Source organism: Cladophialophora bantiana, assembly GCF_000835475.1.
Source record: "Cladophialophora bantiana CBS 173.52 unplaced genomic scaffold supercont1.23, whole genome shotgun sequence".
Taxonomy (NCBI): Eukaryota; Fungi; Ascomycota; class Eurotiomycetes; order Chaetothyriales; family Herpotrichiellaceae; genus Cladophialophora; species Cladophialophora bantiana.
The window spans coordinates 163,203-187,079 of NW_015971597.1; the positions used below are offsets into that span (position 1 = coordinate 163,203).

At 52.3% G+C, this 23,877-nt stretch overlaps 6 protein-coding genes across 6 annotated transcripts; 5 read left to right on the forward strand and 1 right to left on the reverse strand.

Moving 5' to 3' along the window:
- Positions 1 to 394: 394 nt before the first annotated feature.
- On the reverse strand, positions 395 to 5,677 carry Z519_11654 (uncharacterized protein; the record flags this gene model as incomplete). Its single annotated transcript, XM_016769365.1, has 1 exon — positions 395 to 5,677. One exon carries the CDS (start codon positions 5,675 to 5,677, stop codon positions 395 to 397), a length of 5,283 nt encoding a protein of 1,760 aa, XP_016614349.1.
- Positions 5,678 to 7,039: 1,362 nt separating this feature from the next.
- On the forward strand, positions 7,040 to 9,653 carry Z519_11655 (uncharacterized protein; the record flags this gene model as incomplete). The annotated part of the gene is made up of 2 exons (XM_016769366.1): positions 7,040 to 8,823; positions 8,882 to 9,653. The coding sequence occupies 2 exons, from the start codon at positions 7,040 to 7,042 to the stop codon at positions 9,651 to 9,653; spliced, it is 2,556 nt and encodes an 851-aa protein (XP_016614350.1).
- Positions 9,654 to 10,170: 517 nt separating this feature from the next.
- Z519_11656 (uncharacterized protein) lies at positions 10,171 to 11,716 on the forward strand (the record flags this gene model as incomplete). Its single annotated transcript, XM_016769367.1, has 2 exons — positions 10,171 to 10,762; positions 10,812 to 11,716. 2 exons carry the CDS (start codon positions 10,171 to 10,173, stop codon positions 11,714 to 11,716), a joined length of 1,497 nt encoding a protein of 498 aa, XP_016614351.1.
- Positions 11,717 to 13,000: 1,284 nt separating this feature from the next.
- Positions 13,001 to 15,538, forward strand: Z519_11657 (uncharacterized protein; the record flags this gene model as incomplete). Its single annotated transcript, XM_016769368.1, has 3 exons — positions 13,001 to 13,610; positions 13,636 to 14,322; positions 14,370 to 15,538. The coding sequence occupies 3 exons, from the start codon at positions 13,001 to 13,003 to the stop codon at positions 15,536 to 15,538; spliced, it is 2,466 nt and encodes an 821-aa protein (XP_016614352.1).
- A 740-nt stretch (positions 15,539 to 16,278) lies between these two features.
- Z519_11658 (AMP deaminase) lies at positions 16,279 to 19,584 on the forward strand (the record flags this gene model as incomplete). Its single annotated transcript, XM_016769369.1, has 2 exons — positions 16,279 to 18,069; positions 18,127 to 19,584. 2 exons carry the CDS (start codon positions 16,279 to 16,281, stop codon positions 19,582 to 19,584), a joined length of 3,249 nt encoding a protein of 1,082 aa, XP_016614353.1.
- A 1,797-nt stretch (positions 19,585 to 21,381) lies between these two features.
- Z519_11659 (uncharacterized protein) lies at positions 21,382 to 23,736 on the forward strand (the record flags this gene model as incomplete). Its single annotated transcript, XM_016769370.1, has 1 exon — positions 21,382 to 23,736. One exon carries the CDS (start codon positions 21,382 to 21,384, stop codon positions 23,734 to 23,736), a length of 2,355 nt encoding a protein of 784 aa, XP_016614354.1.
- Between the last annotated feature and the right edge of the window lie 141 nt (positions 23,737 to 23,877).

The window sequence follows — 23,877 nt, forward strand, 5'->3', positions numbered from 1 at the left end:
GACTTCCCGGTGACACGTATACAAGTACATATTCGTGGAGCTGCAGTAAACCCCCGTGCAAGGCGAGTATGTTGTCCTCGTGAATTAAAAGTTCGCATTGAATCTCAACTAAGTTGGTACAAAGCTCCAACGCTAAGCGCTCAAAGTTCGCGTACGCTCAGACAATGATACGGAAAGGAAATCCCTTATACAGCCTGCACTGTGCAAATTGACCAATCAAGAAATGGTGCAGCAACCCTCGTAGCCTCGCTTGCCTCATCCCTGAGTTCCTCGCTTGACTGTCCTGGATCGAGATTCGATAAGTAAATTCCAAACCCAAAAGTACCGAGTAGGCTACCAGCACTCTTAGAAACGTAATATGAGTGGTGATCCTTCGTTCCAAATGTGTGGACGTTCAATCATATTGCTCCTCCCGATTCCTCCCCTCAAGCCATCGCGGCTTTCTCAGGCTGAATGTTCGTCGTGGCTTTGGCTCTTTGTACGCCTCTATGGCAGAGTATCCCCTCGCTGGAGGCCCCTCGTAATAATCTGCCTGGTCGTATGCCTGTCTGAAGTCTCGCCCGATTATACCATTGCCTCTCAACTGCTGTGGGGGTCCATAGGGTTGTGGTTCAGAAGGCGAAATGCCTAGGATACGTTCATGTTTGCTGAGACGGCGCGGAGGTGGGTCTCTGCTTGCATTGGAGTTGATCATCGGTATTCCTGGAGAGGGGGGCACAAAAGATTGGCTTCCTCCCATTGCTTGAGACGAAGGAAGCTGTTGATCAGACGGGTTCCCGCCGACATTCCCCACCGCTCTTCCGCCCCCGTTAGGCTGGATACCACGACCAGATATTGTCAAAGAGCGGCGGATACTTGGGTGGACCGCAGGCTCGAGACTATGACTTGGTGGTGGCCGATTTTCTGTGTCATACAGCATGTCGTGATTAGGTGGTCTCGTCATGTTGTGCGATAGCTCGTAACCGGTGTCTTTAGGTTGCGGCGCAGAGTTAGGCCCTAAAGTATTGTCCGTTTGCCGCCATTGTTGAGACTGTCCTGTCCCAGTGCCCTGGGATTGAGGCTGGTCCTCGCCGTCTTCTTCCTCATCACTGTGATAATCCTCCCTCTTTTGTCGGCGGCTTCCGAAAAGACTAAATCTTCGCCGAGGCGCAGCTCCTGCTTTGAGGGCATACGAGTCCTCAACATAATCCTCTTCACTTTCTTCCTGGTCCCAACCTTCCTGTTGGTTCCCTGGGGCCTTCTGCCTTCTTCCACCGATGCCGAATCTGTTCAATAGTGTCGGTTTTCTTTGAACGCCGCTGGCGTCGTCAAGCTTTTCACGATCAGAGCTACCGTCATACCAAAGAGCCGGAATAAGCAGCCTGTAAGGCGTAGTAATTCCGGATGGATCTTTCTGATTGACTTCAACATTCAAGACCACGTCAAGACCTCCTTCCAGACTAATATGATCATTGACATCGATTTCATTCCCTTCGGCATCGATGGCTGGTACGTTCCCTTTCCTAGCTGCTTTTTCTGAGAAATTGGTGGGACGGCGTTGAAACGGGCCTGGGCGCAGTAGAACTCCGGAAGAAGTGTGGAAAAACGAAGAAGCACGCCTGTTTGGAGGAGCCTGGAATTCACTCGAGGCTTGTCGGGAACCGCTCGCATTGCGCTCCTGAGCAAACGGAGGCCCATCAGACAGTGTTGTCCCGTCGTGGGACGCTGAGCGGCCTTGGTTGTACATCGTGTCGCGGTATGACGTAGGAGGCGCCTTTCTTGAGCTTAGTCGGCGGAATAGAGTTCCTGGATTTATATCTGCCTTCGTGAAGGAGAATCGTCGAGGGCGAGGTTCCGGATCTTCCTCTAGATCTTCATCTTCGAAGATTGCCGAACTCTCTGACGGCGAAGGCGGAGGGGTTGAACCTGGAACGTACTCCTGAATTGAACACCAATTGCGACGGGGCAATAAACGTTTGTTATTCCGTTTCTTGTCGTTCACATCATGGGTGAACATTGGGATCATGTCTTCGTCTGTGTAATGGTCCAAGTGATGTACCTTGTTGCGCTTGTTCAGGATATCGGCCAGCATGTCTGATGGTGGCGTGTTCACGATCGCTGAAGATATCACATTTGGCATGTACCGATGGTCTTTGTCCTTGGGAATCTTTAACTTGGGATTTGAGTGGAATTGGCCGATTGCAGCAAGGTGAACGTCTCCGCTCAAAATCGTGATGCGACAGGACTTCTCTGCCGCAAGGTCTTGTAGATCTCTGACCAAGTCATTTCGCTCATGTTTGTGGTTAGTTGCAGTCCAGTGATCATCAAGGTCGTCGAGGATCTCGACTCCACCATCAAACTTGTTGAGAAAGCTGCCTTTCAAGATCCCGGCTCTTCCCATGGCCTTGACAGGATCCATGAATCGGCTGGTGAGAACATTTTCCAGCCAAACCAGGCGAGGGTAGGCAAGGGGAACGCCTAGCAGTATGATGAGGTGCTTCGTTTCTCCTTCAATGAGTTCTTTGCGGCATCGTTCCAGGACGATGTCCAGGGTGTCATAGCTCAACACCTCACTGCGTCTTCTTTCTGTGCGGCAATCAAGCCCCAGAAATGCAACGTGCCTTCCCATGTGCATGAACAAACTCCTACTAAGATGCTTAATGTAGGGCCCTGGCTGTCGACCCAAAACCCAGCTGGGTTCATGTGCGGTGGTTTCTTCGGGAACGCTCTGGTGCTGGAAGAGCATGTAGTATTTAAATGCAACATTACCAATGCCCGAGAACACTGGAGTCTCCATAAAATGGTTTGGATAGGAACCAAAGCCATCGATAATGTCGTGATCGTCCCATATATTCACCATTGGGATTTGGCTAGCAGCCATGGCGAAAAGGCCTTGGGAGAACCACATGGCATATCTGTTCAGATAAAAGCTTTCAAGTTCTTCCTTCATTTCGTGTGTGAACGGAGCGTGGTGTTTATGAGCTGGGTTCCTCATCCTGGTCCACTCGCCAAAATGTTCGGTCTCGAGCATGACACGGTCATTGTAAATCTGATCACCACCACCTATCATAACATGGAACGGACGGGATTGATGGGTATTGAGAACGTCTCTCCACATCGGATCTGGTCCGCTGAAGTTGTCAGAATTAACGGAAAGGCTGAATCCATTGCAGGAATGAAACATGATGTGCATGGTCTGACCACGACTAGGCACCCAGAAACCGACGGACGGACCACGATTGATGCGGTAAGCAATATGTTGTTGCTCATCGGTGAGTTCTATCTCAAGATTAAATCGCCAGAAGGTCACATCACGGTCGGGGTCTGCATATAGTCGCGCTCCCGCTACTTCTTGATATCTTCCCAATCTTTCTCCATCCGTGTCAAGGATGCGATAATTTGAGAATGAAACCAGACCTTGAGGCCCATTATGCTCCAGCGGGCTTGGGGAGCTTTCGAAGAGGCCATCATCGTTTTCGACCTGTGATAAATCTTTCCCTTCTTCGAGATGGTCCACGGGTCGAACATACAAAGCTTTTCCGGTCCTCGAGAGCTTAGTCAAGCCAGCAATCGGGTCGACATATTCAGGTTGAAGCTCATCAGCAGTGACATGGTGAGGCGGAGGTGGTAATAGCTTCTTTGGTTGACAAAACAGACGTAGGGTCGGCGCAGGATCGTATGAGGAATGGGAATTTTGAGTCACAATAAGGACACTCCCTCGCCAGAATTCACGTTCTTCACCCTTTCCATTTTTCTGTCTTCTCATACCCTTGTAGCGAAGCAATGGCCCGCACCGCAGATAGAGGTTCGGTTTGAACTCGGCAGTTTTATCGTCGATATGATCTCCGGATGCGGGTTGATCAGCCACCTTCGTCGATCTGCTGCTGCGTCTGCGGCCAGACGAAGTCGCAGCCTGTTCCCACCAAGCCTTGCCTTTATCGGCTGGGGTCACAGTCTCTGTAGAAAAGTCGATGGCTGTAAGTCTTGCTGTCCCGGCTTCTTTCCATTCATCGACAGGTCGGTTGTTGAGTGGCTCTTTGAATGATACACTAGATTTTCGTTGTCTTTGACGTATGACGTCTACCGGTTTCGCTGGAGGTGACTGGGGGCTGCTTGGGTGGGGTGAAGATTGAAGCCCAGGGCCGATGGGCGGCGTATGTGGCCGATGTTGCGCTTGCTCTGCTTCATTTATGGAAGCTGCGACAAATTGATGGTGATGCTCTACTCTGCGAGCTTGACTGGTGATTGCTGAGGTTGGTACAGGTATTCTGCTTGGCACCTTGCCAGCCAAAGCACTTTTCTCATTTACACTTTCCGGTACAACTTTCTGGAGTTTCCGTGAGCCACCTCGCCCAAGTCTGACGGGATCCGATATACCAGTGAGTTTCTCTAACGCTGCTTTATGAGATGCATTCCTCTGTCGCTCCAAAAAGTCGTCCCGCCCAGGGATTGATGTGGTTTGGGCTTCAATATTGCGAGTCAGCGCTTGCCCAGCGTCATCATCCAAAGGCCCAACTTCTTCGCCCATCGGGGGGACTTCACGCTGTTTCCCAGATCGAACTCTCTCTGGTTTGGCGGGGGTTTGCTCAGTTACCGGGAAAGGTGAGGCGACCGGACCGTCTTGACTAGGCTCACTTGCTCGCCGATGCCTGCTGCTTGACTGGCGGCGTTGACTGGCATGAGCGGCTTGCAGCGGGCTGGAGATAGTATACTCAAACCCTGGATGACCCTCTCCGGACAGGCTTCGTACGTCGGGTCGATGACTGTCCACCATTGTGCTGTGTTGCAGACGCTGTCGCTGGGTGGTGCTGAGGTTTCGAACCAGAACTGCGTCTTCTAAGGTTGGTACTTCCTGATCGGCTGGTCGTTCCCGTTTCGGTGCAGATCGGTTGGCAGAAACAGCAGGTTTTGACACCGGACCGGCTTCTCGAGGTGATTCTACCACGCCGCGAGCTGGTTTCGACTCACGTTCTCGCAGTAGCATTTCAGCCTCTTGCACTCTTGCGCGCTTTTCTTCCTTGCTAATGTCATTGAGCGTGACCTCCAGCTTCTGCAAAGGGGATCGATCCGGGGCCCAATCCCTTCTATGAGCCTCATCTCGGAAAGCACTCGACCTGCTAACGGCTGATACTGGCTCTTCGACACGGCGCGGTGTATCAGACACCCGGCGAGGCTGCTGATTGGACTTTGGCTCATTGTAAGACGGTTCGCGGGTTGACTCAATGTCCCTCCTTGGTATTTCCGTAGCGCTTGAGCCATTGAGATCTGTGTCTAGTCGCAAACCATCGGGCGGTGCTGGTTTTCGAGACACAATGGCCATGGCTTCCCGGCGTTCTGGCTCAGACACTATGCGCTGTTTAGGTTTGACGACTTCTTCAGCATATTCATCGTCTAAGTCAGCGAATGCTTCTCTGTGGAATGGTCTTCCTTTAGCTCTTTGGGAGAAGGATCGATGGAGACCGGCGTCCGCGCCCTGACCATACCCTCGATAGGAAATGGGTGGCCCGCGGGGTACTTCCGGCGCAGCAGGAAGAGGTTGTGCTGCGGTGTTCAAGTTTTGAGAAAGTGGGCGTCTGCCTTGTCCCCCACTGTACCGACGAGTTGCGCCATTTTGTCTGCTCCGGGGGGTGCTTTGAGTAATAAGGGAATCGAGAGCCGGGTCGTGGTAGAGGTCGACGGGGTTCATGGAGGTAGCCATGGTGGTCGGGTCGATCGAGATCGTGGACTAGGCTGCCGAAAACGTCGATTTTGCGGTAGGAAGAGACCTAGAAACATACGCCGGAGACGGAGGCCGCCATGGACAAGAACATTCCGGCGCTGGATGAATATGACAAGTTGTGATCCATTCAATGCGATGGCCAGAGTTGGAAAGTCAAGTTCAAGAGGACATAAAGTGTCTGTTCCTGTCAGGTTCACATGGAGATGGAGAATAGAGGTCGTACCACAACGATGATGAAAACACCAAGAAATCGACTTGAAGGCTCAATTCAACAATGTCATTATGTACAAGAAAAAGGGATCACTTCAAGCCGACACCGCAAATTGACAGACGTAGAAAAGTCAAGGAGGGAGAAATGCTCCGTACCCAGGAGTCCATGTTCTGTGTGGCTGGTAAAATGTGGTAATTTTGTCGACCACGTCAATCGCGAGACGAGGAACTCCAACTCCAAGATCTTGCGACGTCCCGGGACCAAGTGAGCTTCGGATTCGTCACAGACTCAAGAGGGGCCCAGCTCCGAGGCGACAGGCTGGTTGGGATGGTTAGGGAGTGAGGGACGAGACATTGCCGGGCGCGGGCCGCTTGGTTAAGAGCCATCAGAGCCACCAACGACGTCTAGGGCCCGTCGACAGCCAATGGCCTCAGCTGACAATTCGTTGGACAGCACTGGTGGCGCCTAAACCACAGGAATATCTCCGGAGTAGCTTAACTTGGGGGCGCGGCAAACCTACCGCATAGGCACTCTCCGTCACCATCGCGCCACCAGCGCTGCGCATTGTGTCGCTGCAGGCGGTCTAGATGCCCATCCTCTAGAACAGGCAACGGGTTAACTTTCTTTTATATCTGACGTACCTCGTACAGAGAGACACACTGTCCCTGAGCATTTTTCTGCCGCTGGTGTTTTCAGTCAACGAGAAAGGGCCAGTAGACCCTTGTCACATATCTGTTGATTGCCGTTATCCCCTAATGAAGACATGACCACACTCTTTCGCTTTGTCTAAGCCATTCTTTGATTTTGCGCCAGTCATCGATTTTGACTACGACCGTCGACACGTCGAACAGAACAATAGCAGCGTCGCGCAGTCAACCTGTCCCACGTTTTACAGATCCTCCACTCCAAGCCAGAAACGACATTTCGCCAGATCGACTTTCTTCTTGTCCGACTTCGCCGCGGATCAAAACTTTCGCATTGGCAAGAACTGCGCCTCGTTGACAGAGTCGGTTCACGTCGATCGCATCGAGACCTACAAAATCTTCATACCTTGGGAGCGGCGAGTCCATCCTCTCTTTTGGCGAGGTATGCCTGACGCTCTCGGGTAATTCCGCCTCACCTATATTACCATGCGGTTGCCAGCATGGCTTCCGCTGCTCCTTCTGACTGGGATTGCCCAAGCGAGATGGCGTGACCACGAACAAAATGACTATTTTGCCTTCCATCTCCACCCTTCGGCAGTCCCTCAAGAGGTTGCCCGTCAATTAGGGCTACAATTTGAAGGTCAGATTGGGGAACTTGCCCATCATTATACCTTTTCGTGTCCGAAGAACTCTTGTCGAGAACTGGAGCATTCCCTACAAGACTTACAGAGGCGGAAGAAGCGAAAGCGACGGTCGTTGAATAACGGAGGCGTACCATCTTCGGAAACACAAATACACCATGATTTGAGTGGCGTCCTTTGGTCAGAGAAGCAGCAGTTGCGCCATCGCCATGTCAAGCGAATCCCTCCGCCGCCCCTTCCTGCCGTCCGTGTGCCTCAAGAGGCAGCGGACTCGAATTTGGGCCAGTCAGCGGACCAAGCGCAACAAGAAGCTATTCAGCGCCTGAACACCATCGCAGAAACACTCAATATCAAAGATCCTATCTTCAAGGAGCAGTGGCATTTATTCAACCCTTTGCAACTAGGTCACGACTTGAACGTCACAGGCCTTTGGCTTGAGGGCATAACTGGTAATGGCACGATTTCTGCAGTCATTGACGACGGACTGGACATGTACAGCAACGATCTTAAGGACAATTACTATGCGGAGGGCTCGTGGGACTTTAATGACAATTCTCCCGAACCGAAACCGCGACTTTTTGACGACAAACATGGCACACGCTGTGCGGGAGAGATTGCAGCTGTTAGAAATAATGTTTGCGGAGTGGGAATGGCCTATGACAGCAAAGTTGCTGGTATTCGGATTCTGTCGAAACCCATCACTGACGAAGATGAGGCAATAGCCATCAACTACCACTACCAGGATAATCAGATCTACTCTTGTTCCTGGGGTCCGCCGGATGATGGCGCAACCATGGAAGCCCCAGGTATCCTCATTCAACGAGCCATGGTGAACGGGATACAGAACGGCCGAAACAGTCTCGGATCCGTCTTCGTCTTTGCGGCCGGCAACGGAGCGGCGAGTCAGGACAACTGCAATTTTGATGGTTACACAAACAGTATTTATAGCATCACCGTCGGAGGCATTGACCGCGCTGGCAACCATCCCTACTACTCGGAAGCTTGCTCCGCTCAGTTGGTTGTGACTTACAGCTCTGGTCATCAGGACGCAATTCACACCACCGATGTTGGGGTTGACAAGTGCTACAACGGGCATGGCGGGACATCTGCCGCGGGACCTCTTGTCGTAGGTACGGTGGCCCTTGCTCTGAGCGTCAGGCCAGACCTTACCTGGCGAGATCTGCAGTATCTTTGTGTTGAGACCGCTATCCCTATACATGAGGACGACGGGAGCTGGCAGAATACGACCATCGGCAAGAGATTCAGTCATGTCTACGGCTATGGCAAGGTCGACGCTTACAAATTCGTTGAGGCTGCTAAGTCATGGGAGACTGTGAAGCCGCAAGCTTGGTTTTACTCGCCCTGGCTCAGCGTTCAGCATAAGATTCCAGAAGGCGAGCAAGGACTGGCTGCAAGTTTCGAGGTTACTGAGGAGATGCTGAAGAAGGCCAACCTGGAAAGACTCGAACACGTCACTGTGACTATGAACGTTGAGCACACCAGAAGAGGCGATCTAAGTGCAGATCTGATCAGTCCCAATGGATTAGTCAGTCATCTCGCTACCGCTCGTGGTCCAGATGGAGCTGCAGAAGGCTATGATGACTGGACCTTCATGTCAGTCGTCCATTGGTAAGTCCGACTCTAGGAGATGTCTATTCTACCTGGGCAGAGGCTAACGACATGATAGGGGGGAGTCTGGGATTGGCAATTGGACCGTGGTCGTCAAAGACTCTCAACAGAACGAATTCAACGGGACATTCATCGACTGGCGTCTGAATTTATGGGGCGAATGTATCAATCCCCAAATCCAAACCCTTCACCCACTTCCTGATGAACATGACGACGACCATGAAACTACCACTGCCGTTGTTAGCACAACCAGTGTGGAACCAGGCGCTCCCGCCACTGAGCTTCCATCAACACCTACTGACCATATTGATCGGCCTACCAAGCCTAAGCCTTCCGGGGCAACAGATTCTGTCGTCATTGTCACCGCCACCAACACTGTCTCTGTACCTGCTGCAACAGCGACAATGACAGGTGAACCGACTGAGGCATACTCGGATGGCTTTCTTCCATCATTCTTCCCCACATTCGGCGTATCAAAACGCACCCAGATTTGGATTTACGGTTCAATCGTGTTGATTATTATCTTCTGCATTGGTCTGGGTATATATTTCTTGGTTCAGCGGAGGAAAAGGCTCCGAAACAATCCTCGCGACGCATACGAGTTTGAGATGGTTGGCGATGTTGATGAGGATGAGCAACAAGGCTTGACCTCCCGGGGAGGACGTGGAAAGGGGAGAGCTCGACGAGGTGGCGAACTGTATGACGCTTTTGCAGGCGAGAGTGATGACGACCTCTACAGTGATGAAGAAACATATCAAGACACCCCGAGTAGTGACACAGGAACAGGGTCGAGGTCTGGGAGCTCTGAAGGCAAGCACAGGGAGAAATAATACAAGCCGCATGGGAAAGGGGCGTTCAGGACACCTAGGATCATCCGCGTTATGGACGCAAGGAGGCAATCTGGGCCACCGTCAGACACGCAGCCGTTTTTGCTTTGTACAGTTTTGTACTTATGACGCGTGCATTCGGCCATCAGCATAGACCTGTCGGCTACAACCTAGATTGAGATCAGCTACGGAGAAGCGCATGTACAGGGCAAAACGAGATCGTGTACAACATGCAGGGCATGCTAGGATGGAATCTAGGCGTCTTGCTGTGTATATGTAGGAAGTCTAGAGTGCCTAGTTCGGCCATTACCAAGTATCTGCGGGCGCCGCAAGACATGAAATTTGCGCGGCAGGCGCCCATTTGAGCCCTGAAACTGAGCACGGTTCGACTTCACCTTGCGGCAGGCTCGCCCGACCATCCAGAACTGAATCTCTCTCTTCTCACCGCGAATGAGGATATTCAGGATATTCCAGGCCATCACCATAGCAGCATCATGAGCTTCCGAACTCAGTGCATACCATGGTGGCCGGCTCCAGGTCGTCATTGAGGCGTCCTACACTACGAGGCCACAAATCATCCAGCTCCAGCAGTCCGATCAACAACGAACCGCCACCACTCTTGCCCACGTCCGGCAATGAAGGCATTGCACTTCGATCCAAACGCCTTCGAGCCGCTACCATTACTGCGCCTGAGCATGATCTAAAGAGACGCCGGTTGTCGACAACCAAGAGCGAAAAACCGCAGCTACGGATCCCGCTTCGCAGTCGAGGGGGTGTACCTAAAGTCCTTTCACCACCTCCCGCCACCGCCCCGACTGCGGTGCCTCCCAAACCTGCTCCCAGGGCAAATCCCGCACAGATCAACCACAACAACTATAACACCACCACCCTTATCGACTCCCCTATATCCCCTAGTGCGAAGTCACAATATGATCAGATCAGACTCATTGAAGAGAAGGCTAGAGCCGCAATCCGAGGGGATGGTCTATCCGCAAACCACGAAGACCGGCGAAAGTTACGCTCAGAAGATGGAGGGTCTCGGGCTAAAACGGAGCTTGCGCAGTATTTCCCTGACTTCGAGGAGATGCTGAGTCTGAAGCCACCTGATCCAGGTATGGCTTGTTGCACATACCCTTCGAGACCTTGACTGACCTCACCTAGAAGCATTGACCGCCAGGACGAAAGTTATCCTAATTGATGATACGCCCGGCTTTGAACCAAATCCCTCCAAGTCTGACCCTTTTGGAGCGCAGAAGTCGCTACACAACACACAAATCATCCACCTGGGCGAAGACGGCGACGCTGCCGATCCTGCCCAAGGCGATCCTCTGGGCGAAGATGTGTATATCAAGATCCATGCAAAGGCCGAAAGGCATGAGAAACAGATGAAGAATAGTGACCGAGAACGGGCCCAGCATGAAAAGTACCAACTGGACAAGCTCCTGGAAGACCTACGGGGGCCAGACTGGTTAAAGACCCTGGGAATAACGGGCATCACCGAGACAGAGAAGAAGCGATATGAGCCTAAACGACTGTTGTTCATCCGAGAAACTCAAGCGTTGATTGACAAGTTCAAAAGATGGAAAGAGGAAGAAAAGCGCAGAAAGTTAGAGCGAGAACAGGAGTTGCTGGAAGCGGCCATGTTGGAGGAAGAAGAGGACGAAGGCGTTGACGCAGACAACGAGAGTTCAGGCCGCGCCACATCCATCGAGGAAGGAAGTCTTGACACTGCATCGACCCACGCCCCGAATTCAAGTGAGCTCGACGCGCTTGCATCGCAACAACTCATTGAGGAAGCAAAGATTGCCAATAAACGCAGAAAGCCGGCGCCTGCACCATGGGTTGAGCCTCCGCCGCCCAAGCCTTTCCTTTCCTTTTTCGACAAACGGCATTTGCGAGATGCCGCAGTTGCTGGTCGCCAGAGGGGACGCACCCTTCTTGCATTTGGCCATCCTATTCCCGACCTTCTGGAGGAAGATTTTAAGCTGCCGGACGATATTCTTACGGCTGAAGCAATCAAAGCAAGGCAGCGGTCCCGCAGGCGAATGAGGAGGGGCGGTGAATAATGGGGAGTTTGCATAGGTACTCCGTACTGATGAGACTTTTTTTATAGCTTTGGATTTGTGTACGAGGTATTGTACAGAATACGCTAGGGAATAGTAGGTATGACGGCCGGTCAAAGCTCGGACGGCGGTTGGGATATGGTCTACTTAGTATTACTGGAGGAGGAGTTTGAGCATTTCCAAGCAGTCGTTTTCACGCTGCGAGGGTTTTGCGGGTCATCCCAAGGAGCGGGTGGCCGCTTGTATCATGACTTTGAAGGGATGAAGAAAAGTATTCATAGCACCAAAAAAAACCGGAAGAATTTTATTAAAAAGCCCCCAGATCCTCTGGTGCCTCTTCATAGAGCTAGGTACTAGGTATAAGGGCTCAACTGAGACGGACAACCCCGTGGAAAGAACCTCATAACCACCCAGCGACTGTGTACTCTCTACGAGGCACTACAGCACCAAAGGAGTAGCTGATCGGCAATACATAGTACCATTAAATCGTCTCTCCGATCTACCCTGTACAGCCTCAACCAACACACAGCACCGAGTCCTACTACTTACTCGGGACTCCGTACCTCGTGCTGCGGCCGCATTGAACAATCCGAAACTACCTAAGTACGGAGTATTAATAACCAGGTCTCCGTTCACCAGAGATTGAAAGATGCTGGATGTGATTATGCCTCCTCCCCTGAAACGCTGATTTCTGTCCTTCACATTGTAGCGGCAAGTGCCTTCAGTGATCAGATCTAGGCCCCCAAGCCTCCAAAGGTCCGACAAACGCGCTTACATTGTGGCACCGGTCCTTGACCAGTATCCATCTGATTTGCTAACGGGACAAGCGAAACTGGGGCCCGAAGTCTCCAAATTTGGGGTCCAAGCCTCAGCCGCAGCATGTGCGCAGTCAAGTTGAGCCTTCGTCTGCGAAATTCCGCGTTGACGAGCACGCCTGCGAATCCTTTCAGGGCTGAGGATCATACGGAGTAGGTACGGGCAGCGAGACTGATGTCTCGCTTCCGGCCACACGATTTAGATCCTGATCCTTCTGGATCTACCAAGTGGAGCGGGTTCTCGTTGCGAAGAAAGTGGCTACAGTCCTGACGAAGCATCCGTCGCCCGACTCTCATTGAAAAACATTTGTTCTTATATTGGGGTGACCATCGCGTATGATGCAAGCTGGCTTTGCCTTTGGAATCACTCGTTGTCTATCTGTACAGGCTGCTCTGTCTTGAACGGTTCCCGGCCTGAACTCGCTTCAACGCGAGCTGATCCAAGCATCCATCGGAACCAATGACAGCGGCAATGGCAAAGAGCCTCTGGAAAATATGCGCCCTTGCGATCGTTTTCGCCCAGGGCACCGCCGGCAGTACTACCATCACCTCTCCTCCCAAGGCCATTTCACCACGAGCAACCGGAACATCGTCACCAGCAGCATCAGCATGTGCAGTCGCATCCAGTGCCTCGAAAAAATATCAGGCCGACAATCCTGAAGCTACCAAAATATTCATACCCGCGGAGCTTGCCTATAATTGCATGAGATCGGTTCCGAACTACCAAGAACCGGCGCTCCGCCTGCTGAACTCGTTGCGGACCTATCTTGAGTTTCAAAGTAACAAAGAGTATCTGCTAAACCCGCCACAGGGGTACCTCTTTCCAAGCCTGGATCTCGATGGAGAGTTTGACACTATACAGAAAAAGGTGGAGGCGGGAGCATATGAGAGCGAGTATGACATGCAGGTGGATATCTTCGCATTGTTGACCGCGGCGCGGGACGGACACCTTTCATGGAATGGAGATTTAATGGGCGCATTCATGTTTCGTCGTGGCGCTGCCCTGGCTGCTGTCTCATCAGACGGAGAGGAGATTCCGCAAGTGTACCATGCCGGCAAGTGGAACACCAAACGCTGGCCGTGTAGGATTTCACTAACGGGCGACAGGCGATCTTACAGTGCGAGATGCTACGGGCAAGCAAAGCCCTGTGACTGGATACGCTCCTTCACCAGTCAAGAGCATTGACGGCATCGACGTCGTGTCTTTTCTGTTAACCCAATCCATGATCTTCAGGTCCCAAGACCCGGATGTTCTATGGAACATGCTGTTTGCCACGCCAGCCCTCCAGTGGAACCCGTTATTTCAATTCCCAGTTTTTTACCCAGGACCCTCAACAAATGTAACATTTGCCAACGGGACTACCTTCCAATACCCGAACGATGCTTTAGTTAATATACCTTTGGACGGTGTGAACACCGGAGACGACGCCTTCTCTGTGTTCTGTTCCGAGGCCTTCGACACGTACACACAGACAGACTATGCTAGCACCACCAGCAGCGCAGCTTCCACCACTTCACAACCACCTGCAACAACTGAGGCACCGCCAAGCTCACCAACCATTCCAGGATACCCATACCCAGTGATTAAGCATAGCGCTGGCTCGGTTGCTGGGTATTACCTGAATGATACTGGCCTTACCGATGTGGCTGTCCTTCAAATCATCGGATTTGAGGCCGCGAATAGTGATTCGCAAGAATATGAGCGGGAATTTCAGTCAGTGGTAGAAAAGTTTCTCGACGCCTCGGTCAAAACGGGAAAGAGGAAGTTGATAATTGATCTTCAGGGCAACGGGGGTGAGTGCTTCGTCGTGGTCCTTTTTCCTTATGTTAACTTTGTCTAGGCGGCTTTGTCGACCTTGGCACCGATACCTTTGCGCAACTCTTCCCATCAATCACACCCAACTCGAAGTCGAACATGCGAGACCATCTCGGTTTCTGGATCCTGGGTAATGCTGCATCCTCAAGTGTTCAGGCCGACCTAAAAACCTCCGATGTCACGGATGAACAACAGGATGAGCATAACTATACCCCGCTGGCATATCAGACGGTCGTTAGTTACCAGTTTTACGACTTCCCTGATTTCGAGACATACTATGGGCCATACCCAGCGTACGGCGGGAACTTCACTGCCTTTTTCCAGAACAATTACACGGACGAGACTTCTTCAGACTTCGAAGGGAGTGGTATAGTCATTACAGGAACGAATAACCGCACTGGATATCGACAACCCTTCGCGGCACAGGATATTATTGTACTTACTGACGGCTTCTGTGCAAGCACCTGCACAGTGTTCTCCGAGTATCTGAAAAGTTATGCCGGTGTGCAATTTATTGCAGTGGGAGGGCGACCACAAACAGGTCCAATGCAGGCAGTGGGGGGCGTGAAAGGCAGCCAGATCTTTGAATTCCCTAGCCTGGCAATGTGGAGTGATCTATTCCACAACCCCAACAACTCATTTTTGGACCTGGCGAATGGCACGATTTGGGAGAACTTCACCTACGAGCCCTATTTACGAACATCAGGCGCAGCATCAGGCGGCGCCGGCGGTGGAGTAAATGGACGCAACCATTTCCGGATTGGTGATCAGACGAACACTCCTCTTCAATTCGTGTACGAAGCAGCTGACTGTCGCATTTGGTACACCAGAGAGATGGCTTACGATCCGACATTCATTTGGTCAAGAGTGGCGACTATGGCTTTTCAGGAGCGAAAAGGAACACAGTTTAATTCGAAATACTGCGTCGCAAACAGCACAGGACATCCGACTAGTATCTCTGGCGGGTGGAAGGGTCCATGGCTAGGGCCACAAGAACCGCCGGCAAATGCCAGGGCGACGGTCAGCGGATGGAAATTAGAAGGCAAACCTCTTCAAGCATTGCCACCAGGACATTCGACGACGGACTCGGAACAGACCGGCGCGAGCTCACACTCAAGTTCAAAAGGATCGAACCCGACCTCAACACCGCGCAGTGGAACAGATACGGTCTTCGGAAAACAACGCCGTGGCTGACAGCATTGATGTCGATGGTGTCTACTTCCAATGTAGACGGCACTAATGTCGACAGTGCTGAGTTGACCTCGATTAAGCCGTCACGTTCCTCCTACACCGGGGATGCGTGGCTAGCGAAGGCGATTCGTGGAGCGCTGAACAGGTCGATATGAGCTGTCAGGAATGTGGGGAGGTTCGGTCCTTGTATTGTTAGCCAGCGAGCATTGGGCGGAGTGCGGGCTATGTGTAAATTCTTGTGTGCGCGTCTAGGGAAGCGAGCATTTTGGAGAACAATACCCATGAAATTGAGTTTATATCTGTTTTGGTGAACAATACTTAACTTACCAACTTGTAGTCAAGTCCACCTGTGGCTCTGTAGCTCTTCGGAGCTGCCCGATGAAGGGGGGAATAGACATAAAGGCATGTATGGGTGGAGGAACGAGACAAGGTGTTGGAATCGGTCCAATTAGAGTCCTGGTGCCAAAAGCCTTGCCAAGACATTCCGCGTCCTAGAGTTTCAAGCTTTCCCCTAGCACGGAGTGCTACTGATCACCTTCCCCCGACTCTGAGCGACAATTCCTAGCCATCAACGCTCGTCCAGTTATCGTTCTTTGATTATCCTACGTAGGCGGTTAGCATAGTCTCTCAATACTCTATATTATCTTTTGAGAGCCAGGGCGCCAAATCCAGAGCTTAGTTGGCCTCGTTCTTGACCCTCAAGGGCGGTTGCATCGAACAGAACAAACCCGGACACTCTGGCCATGGATAGCCGCAGCACTGCACTACACCACACGCAACACGGTGCCACGACTGACTCAGACGAAGAAGCAGATGTCTACGACTGGAAATCGTCGCGTGTGCCCGGGAATAAAGATGCCCCGCGCTCCCGAAAGAATTCGACGCGAAGAGCACCCAAGCAACCGCAAGAGGATGAGGGTGAAGACAGGGAGGGACGACTGGAAGCTCCTGAATCAGACTACACAGACTCTTCAGAGGGAGCTCCGGAAGACGAACACCTGCCGCACCCCTTTTACCATTATGCCGCAGAAAAGCGTGACACCTACGCGGATGCCAAACTCATCTACCAGCGGCATCGATTGGATACTAAATCCGAGAAGGATCTAGGCAGTCCCTTGATGTTGGGCAAGTCATATACTATGTCAACCTCTGCTATGGATGGAGAAGTGTCAGCTCTACAGCGTACGCCCAGCATGGCATCGAGACAGTCTCGCGTCTCCCAACGTGGCACTGCCCCCAGTGGCTTTCAACACAGTCATAGCAAGGAATCATTTCCTTCATTGCAAACCCATGTAGGGAACCTCCAAGAGATTCGCCCGGATCCGACCCTGCTTGCCGATGCCGCTGCGCGGGATCACAAACGTCATCCAGGCCTTCCGCACGAATTCAAGGATCCTCTGCTGGCCCACGAAGGTATGCATGGTGCTGGCGCCGGTATGGGCTTAGGATCTGGCCCTGGTGGACTCGCCACGAGTGATGAATCGATAGTCAGTGAGGTGCAGTCGATTTGTGACAAGATCAAGACGGTGCTGGATTTGAGGCAGAAGTACCTGAAAGTCTCACTGCAGTGTCCGGGTGTCAATCCAAAGGATGAAGAAACCTGGGAAATCTACCCACCTCCGCCAAACCCTGTGTGGAACGAGCAGAAGGCGCGGGAACCGCCTCAGGACTATATTCCTCCCAACAGCACATCGAGCAGTCTGTACATGATTGACATGAGGGCTCGAAATGCGAGTGGAGGTGAGTTGAACCTGTGGCCGACTAATGTGAGTCAAGCTGGGTCTGACCGAGGAGGTCCAGCGTCGCCGACAAGCGCCAAAAGGGCGAGAAAACCGGGCCATGCTATTGGTGAAGACTTCGACTTGAGCGAATGTGTTATTCCAGGCAAACAAGCCAAGAGCTTGCGCTTCGAGATGGATGCTGGAAGTGTCTATCAAGTCTACGATGAAGATGAACGCCCGATCGTCGAGGTACCGACCTTGCGAGACTACTACGTGGCACTGGATACGATCCTCGACATTGCGTCAGATGGACCAGCCAAAAGCTTTGCCTACCGCCGCCTGCAATATCTGGAAGGGCGATACAACCTGTACACTCTCCTGAACGAATATGAAGAAGTGGCTGACACAAAGAAGGTGCCTCACCGGGACTTTTACAACGTAAGGAAAGTGGATACCCACGTGCACCATTCTGCATGTATGAATCAGAAACATCTGTTACGTTTCATCAAGAGCAAGATGAAGAGATGCCCTGACGAAGTTGTCATCGAGCGTGACGGCAAGGCGTTGACTTTAAAGGAGGTCTTTGACAGCATCAACCTCACCGCATACGACTTGAGCATTGACACTCTTGATATGCACGCGCATACGGACTCGTTCCATCGCTTTGACAAGTTCAACTTGAAATATAATCCAATCGGACAGTCACGGCTCAGGGATATCTTCCTCAAGACCGACAACTTCATCAAGGGGAGGTATCTTGCCGAGATTACACGCGAAGTTATCACGGACCTTGAGTCAAGCAAGTATCAAATGGTGAGGAAGAGCTCCTGGAGAAAATGCGGCCTCGTATGCTAACCATGTGCAACATAGGTTGAGTGGCGAATCAGCATCTACGGGCGTAATATTAACGAGTGGGACACACTAGCTGCGTGGGTGGTTGATAACAAGCTCTTCTCTCACAATGTCCGATGGCTTATACAGATCCCACGACTGTTCGCACTGTACAAGGCGCTGAAGACGATGGAAGACTTTGAGGAACTTCTCCGCAACATATTCCAGCCTCTGTTCGAGGTGACACGCGACCCTTCCACGAATCCCAAACTACACGTCTTTCTCCAACGGGTGATCGGCTTCGATAGCGTCGACGACGAGAGTAAGGTGGAAAGACGACTGTATCGCAAATACCCCGCAGCGAAGGAATGGAACACCAAGCAGAATCCGCCCTATGGATACTGGATCTACTACCTTTTTGCAAACATGACGTCTCTCAACGCCTGGCGCAAAAGGAGAAACTTCAACACCTTCCTCCTGCGACCTCACTGCGGCGAAGCAGGGGATACGGATCATCTTGCCGCGGCATTGCTGTGTTGTCACAGCATCAGCCACGGGATCACCCTACGAAAGGTCCCCTTGCTTCAGTATTGTTTTTACCTCGAGCAGATTGGCATCGCCATGTCCCCGCTGAGCAACAACGCGCTTTTCTTAACGTACGACCGCAACCCTTTTATCAGCTACTTCAAAAAGGGCCTCAACGTCTCCTTGTCTACGGATGACCCCTTACAATTCGCATTCACGAAGGAGCCCCTTATCGAAGAATATTCCGTGGCTGCACAAATCTACAAGCTCTCCGCGGTCGACATGTGCGAATTGGCCAAACACTCAGTTGATCAGTGCGGTTTTGAACTGTCGCTCAAGCAGCGCTGGCTGGGGAAGTATTGCTATCTGCCGGGCGTATTGGGCAATGATGTCGCGAAATGCAACGTGCCAGACGTCCGAGAAGCATTCAGACACGAAACGCTGAAAGCCGAGCATGCGTTCATTGCGAAATACACGAAGGATTACAGTCATTTTGATCGTTGTACCCCTGACTTGCCTGATCCGTCTGATCCAGCTACGCCAATAGAGGAGATATACCGAGGTCTGGAGAGCCCGAAGCAATATTTTGCGGCAATGGCGGTGGCTGATTCCATCGCTCCTGCTCAGCAAGCCAGAGAAAGGGAGAGGGAAGCAGCACTATCAAAGTCCAACGCAACCGCACCTCCGGGTAATACTTCTCCCAGCCGGCTTCGCAGGACTTCGAGCGTCCTATATCCCACTACTTCGAATCCCGTGGACGCACACATCTCGGGCCAAGAGCCACGCGCGTTTCCCGGAATTGTTCACCAGCGCGAGAGGAGACGCAGTTTACGCGTTGGTTCAGGGAATTCGGAGGGTCCCGGCCAGCCGTCGTCGGACATGACTGGCAGCTTGCAATTGGAGCCTGGGCTTGCCAAGATTACACTGAGGGAGGACAAGGAGATGAGAGAGATGGAGCAGGATGATCTCTGAACACTTGGGCAGGCGCAGAGTCTCTCATCGAACGATGTTTTGGCTTTTTTTGTGGCATGTAGCAAGCGATGGAGGGTAGCCTCCAGTAGACTGACCGCCTTTGGCAATGACTGGATGAGCACATCTGAGGTATTGATGTGGTGAACCCTGAATATGGGGTAATTTGGCCCCTGACTATGGCTGTGGCTGTCCTTTGCAGTCTGCCCGAAACTATTGATGCCCGCGCGGGAGGAAGCATAGCTGAGCATGGCTTGAGGTCCTCTGCATGGGTGGCTGTAGAAGGGTGCATGGATCTCACGCTCAACCCTTGAAAGGTTCGGGAGAAGTCGGGTGAGAGGAAGACAGATGGATCTGAATCGAGAGAGCGGTGGAAGCCGCCCGCCAATGAAGCTCGTTGGCGACCTCGAGGACGAAATCCGGGGAAGTTATCTGTAGGTCGGGGTTCTTTTGTCCTGGCGTTCGCAGCGGTCGCTGGGCGATCGAGCGGCCTGCAGAGATGAGCAAGCCGTGGCACCGGTGGGAAAGAGGAAAGGCTCGACTCGGGTTAATCAGCCCGAGAAAGCTGAGTCAGGCATGGCATTGTAGTTTGTTGGATAATCATATGGCGAAAGAAGAAGTGTTGAAATGCATGTCTTGACCGACCCGACACCAATCACTTGTGCTCTCAGTCAATTCAAGTCTCGAGTGGTGCCGCCCTTCACAGCGGGTCTATACCTTGCATGTTAGTAGTTGTGTCGATCTGGAGTCTGGGGCTCCCACCGCCATGTTGTAACGGAGTAGAGTTGCGGAGAACTCTTACATACAGGACGGAGTGTGTAAAGGAACCATTGACGACAAACAACAGAATGAGCATGGTAAGAGAAACCATCAATGGCGAGATGCTGAGGTTGATTTACCCTCCGACCGGCGACAGTAAGTTTAGCGGTGGAGTCGCAGCCCGGAGCCCAGGCACAGCTAATTACAGGCTGGCCAGGCGTTTCCGTTGTCCCTAAATGGGGGAAATTGGGCGAGCGTTCGCTCGTCGGGTCACCTACGGATCACCTACGGGTCCAACCAGTGGCAGATCCAGTTAAAGGCCACGCTCATGGACTCCCCGGGTGGCGATCCAGTGGTGCCCGTGAAGCCCGCGGTTGGTTGGCTCGTGTAATCTACAGTACAGTCGTCATTGTTATTTCGCTTGCCTGGTACATGGACAATGTTCGGAGTACATTCCTTCACGCGCATCCCACCAAAATGCCACCGCGCAAATGTCTCGCAGCACTTGTATCTTTCGTACCTCGTATCGTTCCACCTCTATCTCCCTCTCCTCGATTCTCCAAAAACAGCTCCTCCTGTTCGTTCGTTCATTATTGCTTTCTCTGAATCAGAAACCAAAAAGACACCATCCCACGCACGTCCTGCATGTTTGAGTTCGCACTTCCTGCGTCTCAAGTCAAAGTCCCGTGCGTCCGTCAGATCAGAATCCTCGTCACCAAGGAATCTTGTTGTTTGTCCGGTTTCGTTCGTTCGTTCGTTCGTTCGTTTCATTCCATCCATCTTTCTCTCTTCTCCTTCTCCGCCTTATCACATCCTCATCCTCTCATACAACCACTACGTCCTCCGTATACACCCGATTACTCCTCTTAGAACATCTCGCCCCCGCATTTCCTGGCCCTCTCGCAACCATTCTCTGTCTGCGTCCCATGCTCGCGTGCTCCTAGTTGAGGCAAACCGCTCGTTTCCGAGAGAGGAACCCGAGCAGAGCAAAGCATGGGCTGTCAAATGAGACAGGCATCCACCACTCTCGCGGCCTAGATCATGGCTTCGACCTCCCCGCCTCAATTCAGGCGATTCAAACCCGAGCCCGTCGAGACCACCGTCACAAGCTCAAGATCAACTCGCAACCAGTCAGACCACCCCTCATCCACACCTCCTATAGACAAGTCATCTTTAAATCATACCAACCCCATGCCTCCTCCTCAGACCAAGCCACGCAGGTTCTTCCCTCAGCCGGTGGAGGAGACTTTCAGGAGTTCTCGGAAAAAGAATATTGTGGACAGTATAGACGACTCGGCGACGACCAAGGGAGTTGGTAGTGGTCCTTCAAACAACTCCAGTGCAAGCTCGGTCTCGCCGCCGAACGATCCTCCCTATCTTTCTGGCGTGCACAGCAGCGGAGCTTCTGCAGGACCCAGACGCTTTGCACCGGAGCCTGTAGAAACGAGTACTCGGTCTTCGAGACGGAAATTCAGCCCCGGTCCTATTGAAACAACTACGAGGGATAGCAAGGACAAAGATAATCCCCTAAAAGAGAAAGAGAAAGAAGCACCTAAACCTCGTAGGAGATTCGCCCCGGAGCCGGTCGAAACGACGACAAGGAGTTCCAAGGAAAAGAAACCGCAGGACGGAGACCTGACAGCATCGACTCGTCCTCGAAGGAAGTTCGCTCCGGAGCTTATAGAGACCAGTACAGTGACGAGCAGAAGACGCGACCCCGACCCAGAGGACTTGGACGAGGAGCCACCAAAAACCGGCGACTCTTCTGCTTCTAGTAGAGCTTCGACCGGTCCTCGGAAATTCTCGCCGGAACTGTTAGAGACCGCCAAAGGCTCCTATCGACGTGTGCACCTCCCTACTCCTGAAGCCAGGTCATCACCTCCGCCGAGTCGCCGGGCGCCCTCTCCTCCACCGGGAGAGGAAGAACAGCCTGAGGAGATCTCTGGGGTTGAAGAATCACGCTTCTCGGCGGCGGCTCTGGCTCGAAAACACCCAGAGGCCTTACGCCAGCATTCGTTTGCTGTTCCTGATTTGCCCATAATCGAGTCGACTTCAGAAGATGATGACTCCGAAGCACCCTCGCTGAGCGACTCTCCTTCATCCGTGGAGTCAGTTGCCAAGAGAGCACTACCCAGTGCAAAGGACAGCTATACTGAATATGTCCTTCGCTTGGCTGCCGAAACGGTGAGCGAGAAGGAGTTAGAGGAGCAGGCAATGGCCGCCTACATCAATGAACGCCCACATGAGCCCGTGGATCACTTTGCCATTTCGCGTGAGGATGATGAAGATGGCCCCTTACCGGTGCCGATGTTCCAAGGCGAAAAGGGGGCTGATGCTCGCACGTTCCGAAGGTCATCCGCTGCAGAACTGAATTTGGAGCTGGAGAATATGCGAAAACACCACGAGCAATTAGAAGCGGCGAAACGGGAGCTAAAAGCGGATACCGCCGGTCAGAGCCGGTTCAGTGCCGCAGCGTTGGCGACTCGGCATGCATTGGAGGCGAAAGGATTGAAGAAAACGAAGAAGCCCCGAGCAGAGGAGGAAGACCCAGAACTGGCCCGTATGAGGGCTGCTGCGTCACCTCCAATGCTAGGCGGCAGTCTCGTCTTCCCGTTCACGATCTCGCCGAAGATGACGCGTTGTGACCCCGATCAACCTCCGAGACCAAGAAATACGGAAAGCGACGAGGAGTCGACGGAACCCAGTAGTCCTCATCTCTGGAAAGCGCACAAGAAGCATGAGAACAACACGGGCGAGGGGCTATGGATGGGCATGTGCCAAGCAGGGTTGTGGCAACCTCGGAGTCCCCAAAACGGCTTGCGCAGCGGCATTCAAACACCTGCACCTGTAACTCCGGCGGGAGAAAGAAACAACCCATTTGACGCCAACACGCCTGGTCGGGGATACCAAACTCCTGGACGGCGTCGACAACCCCTCTCAGGTTTATGCTATCTGCCATTGACCCCACCACGCAGTCAAGATGGGGAGGACCAGTTCACCAGCACGATTGACAAAAAGCTGCGAATTGAAAAACAAATCGAAGACGAGTTCCCCAACCGTGTGATTACCCAGATATACAACTATCTGAGCCTAGGATACCCAAGCCTTGCACATATGTTTGATGAAGAACTCAGCAAGATTTCTCGCATTCCTATAGAAGAACTGCGCAAGGATGATAACAATGTCGATGCCAAAGGGTACGTGGGTGCTCCAGAGGGCGATGGCTGGGATGAGGCCGAAGTCATCGGCAAGTGCAAACGATGGGAGGCGCTGAGATTATATGTAAGAGAATGGGCCCGGCAGAGTCCGAATTTCGCAGACGACCGAAGGCGCGCATGTTTGGGTGCAGATGAGGACTGGGGCGCGAGAGTAAGGAAGGGAAGTTGGGCTCATTAGGCTCTGTTGTCGGTCGTTACCCCTTCTTTCCTCTCCCGCGCCGGTGGAGTCCACGACATCTGGTTTTTTGTTTTTGTTTTTGTTTTTTTGTTTTTGTTTTTATGTTTTTTTTTTTTTTTTTTTTTTTTTTTTTTTTTTTTT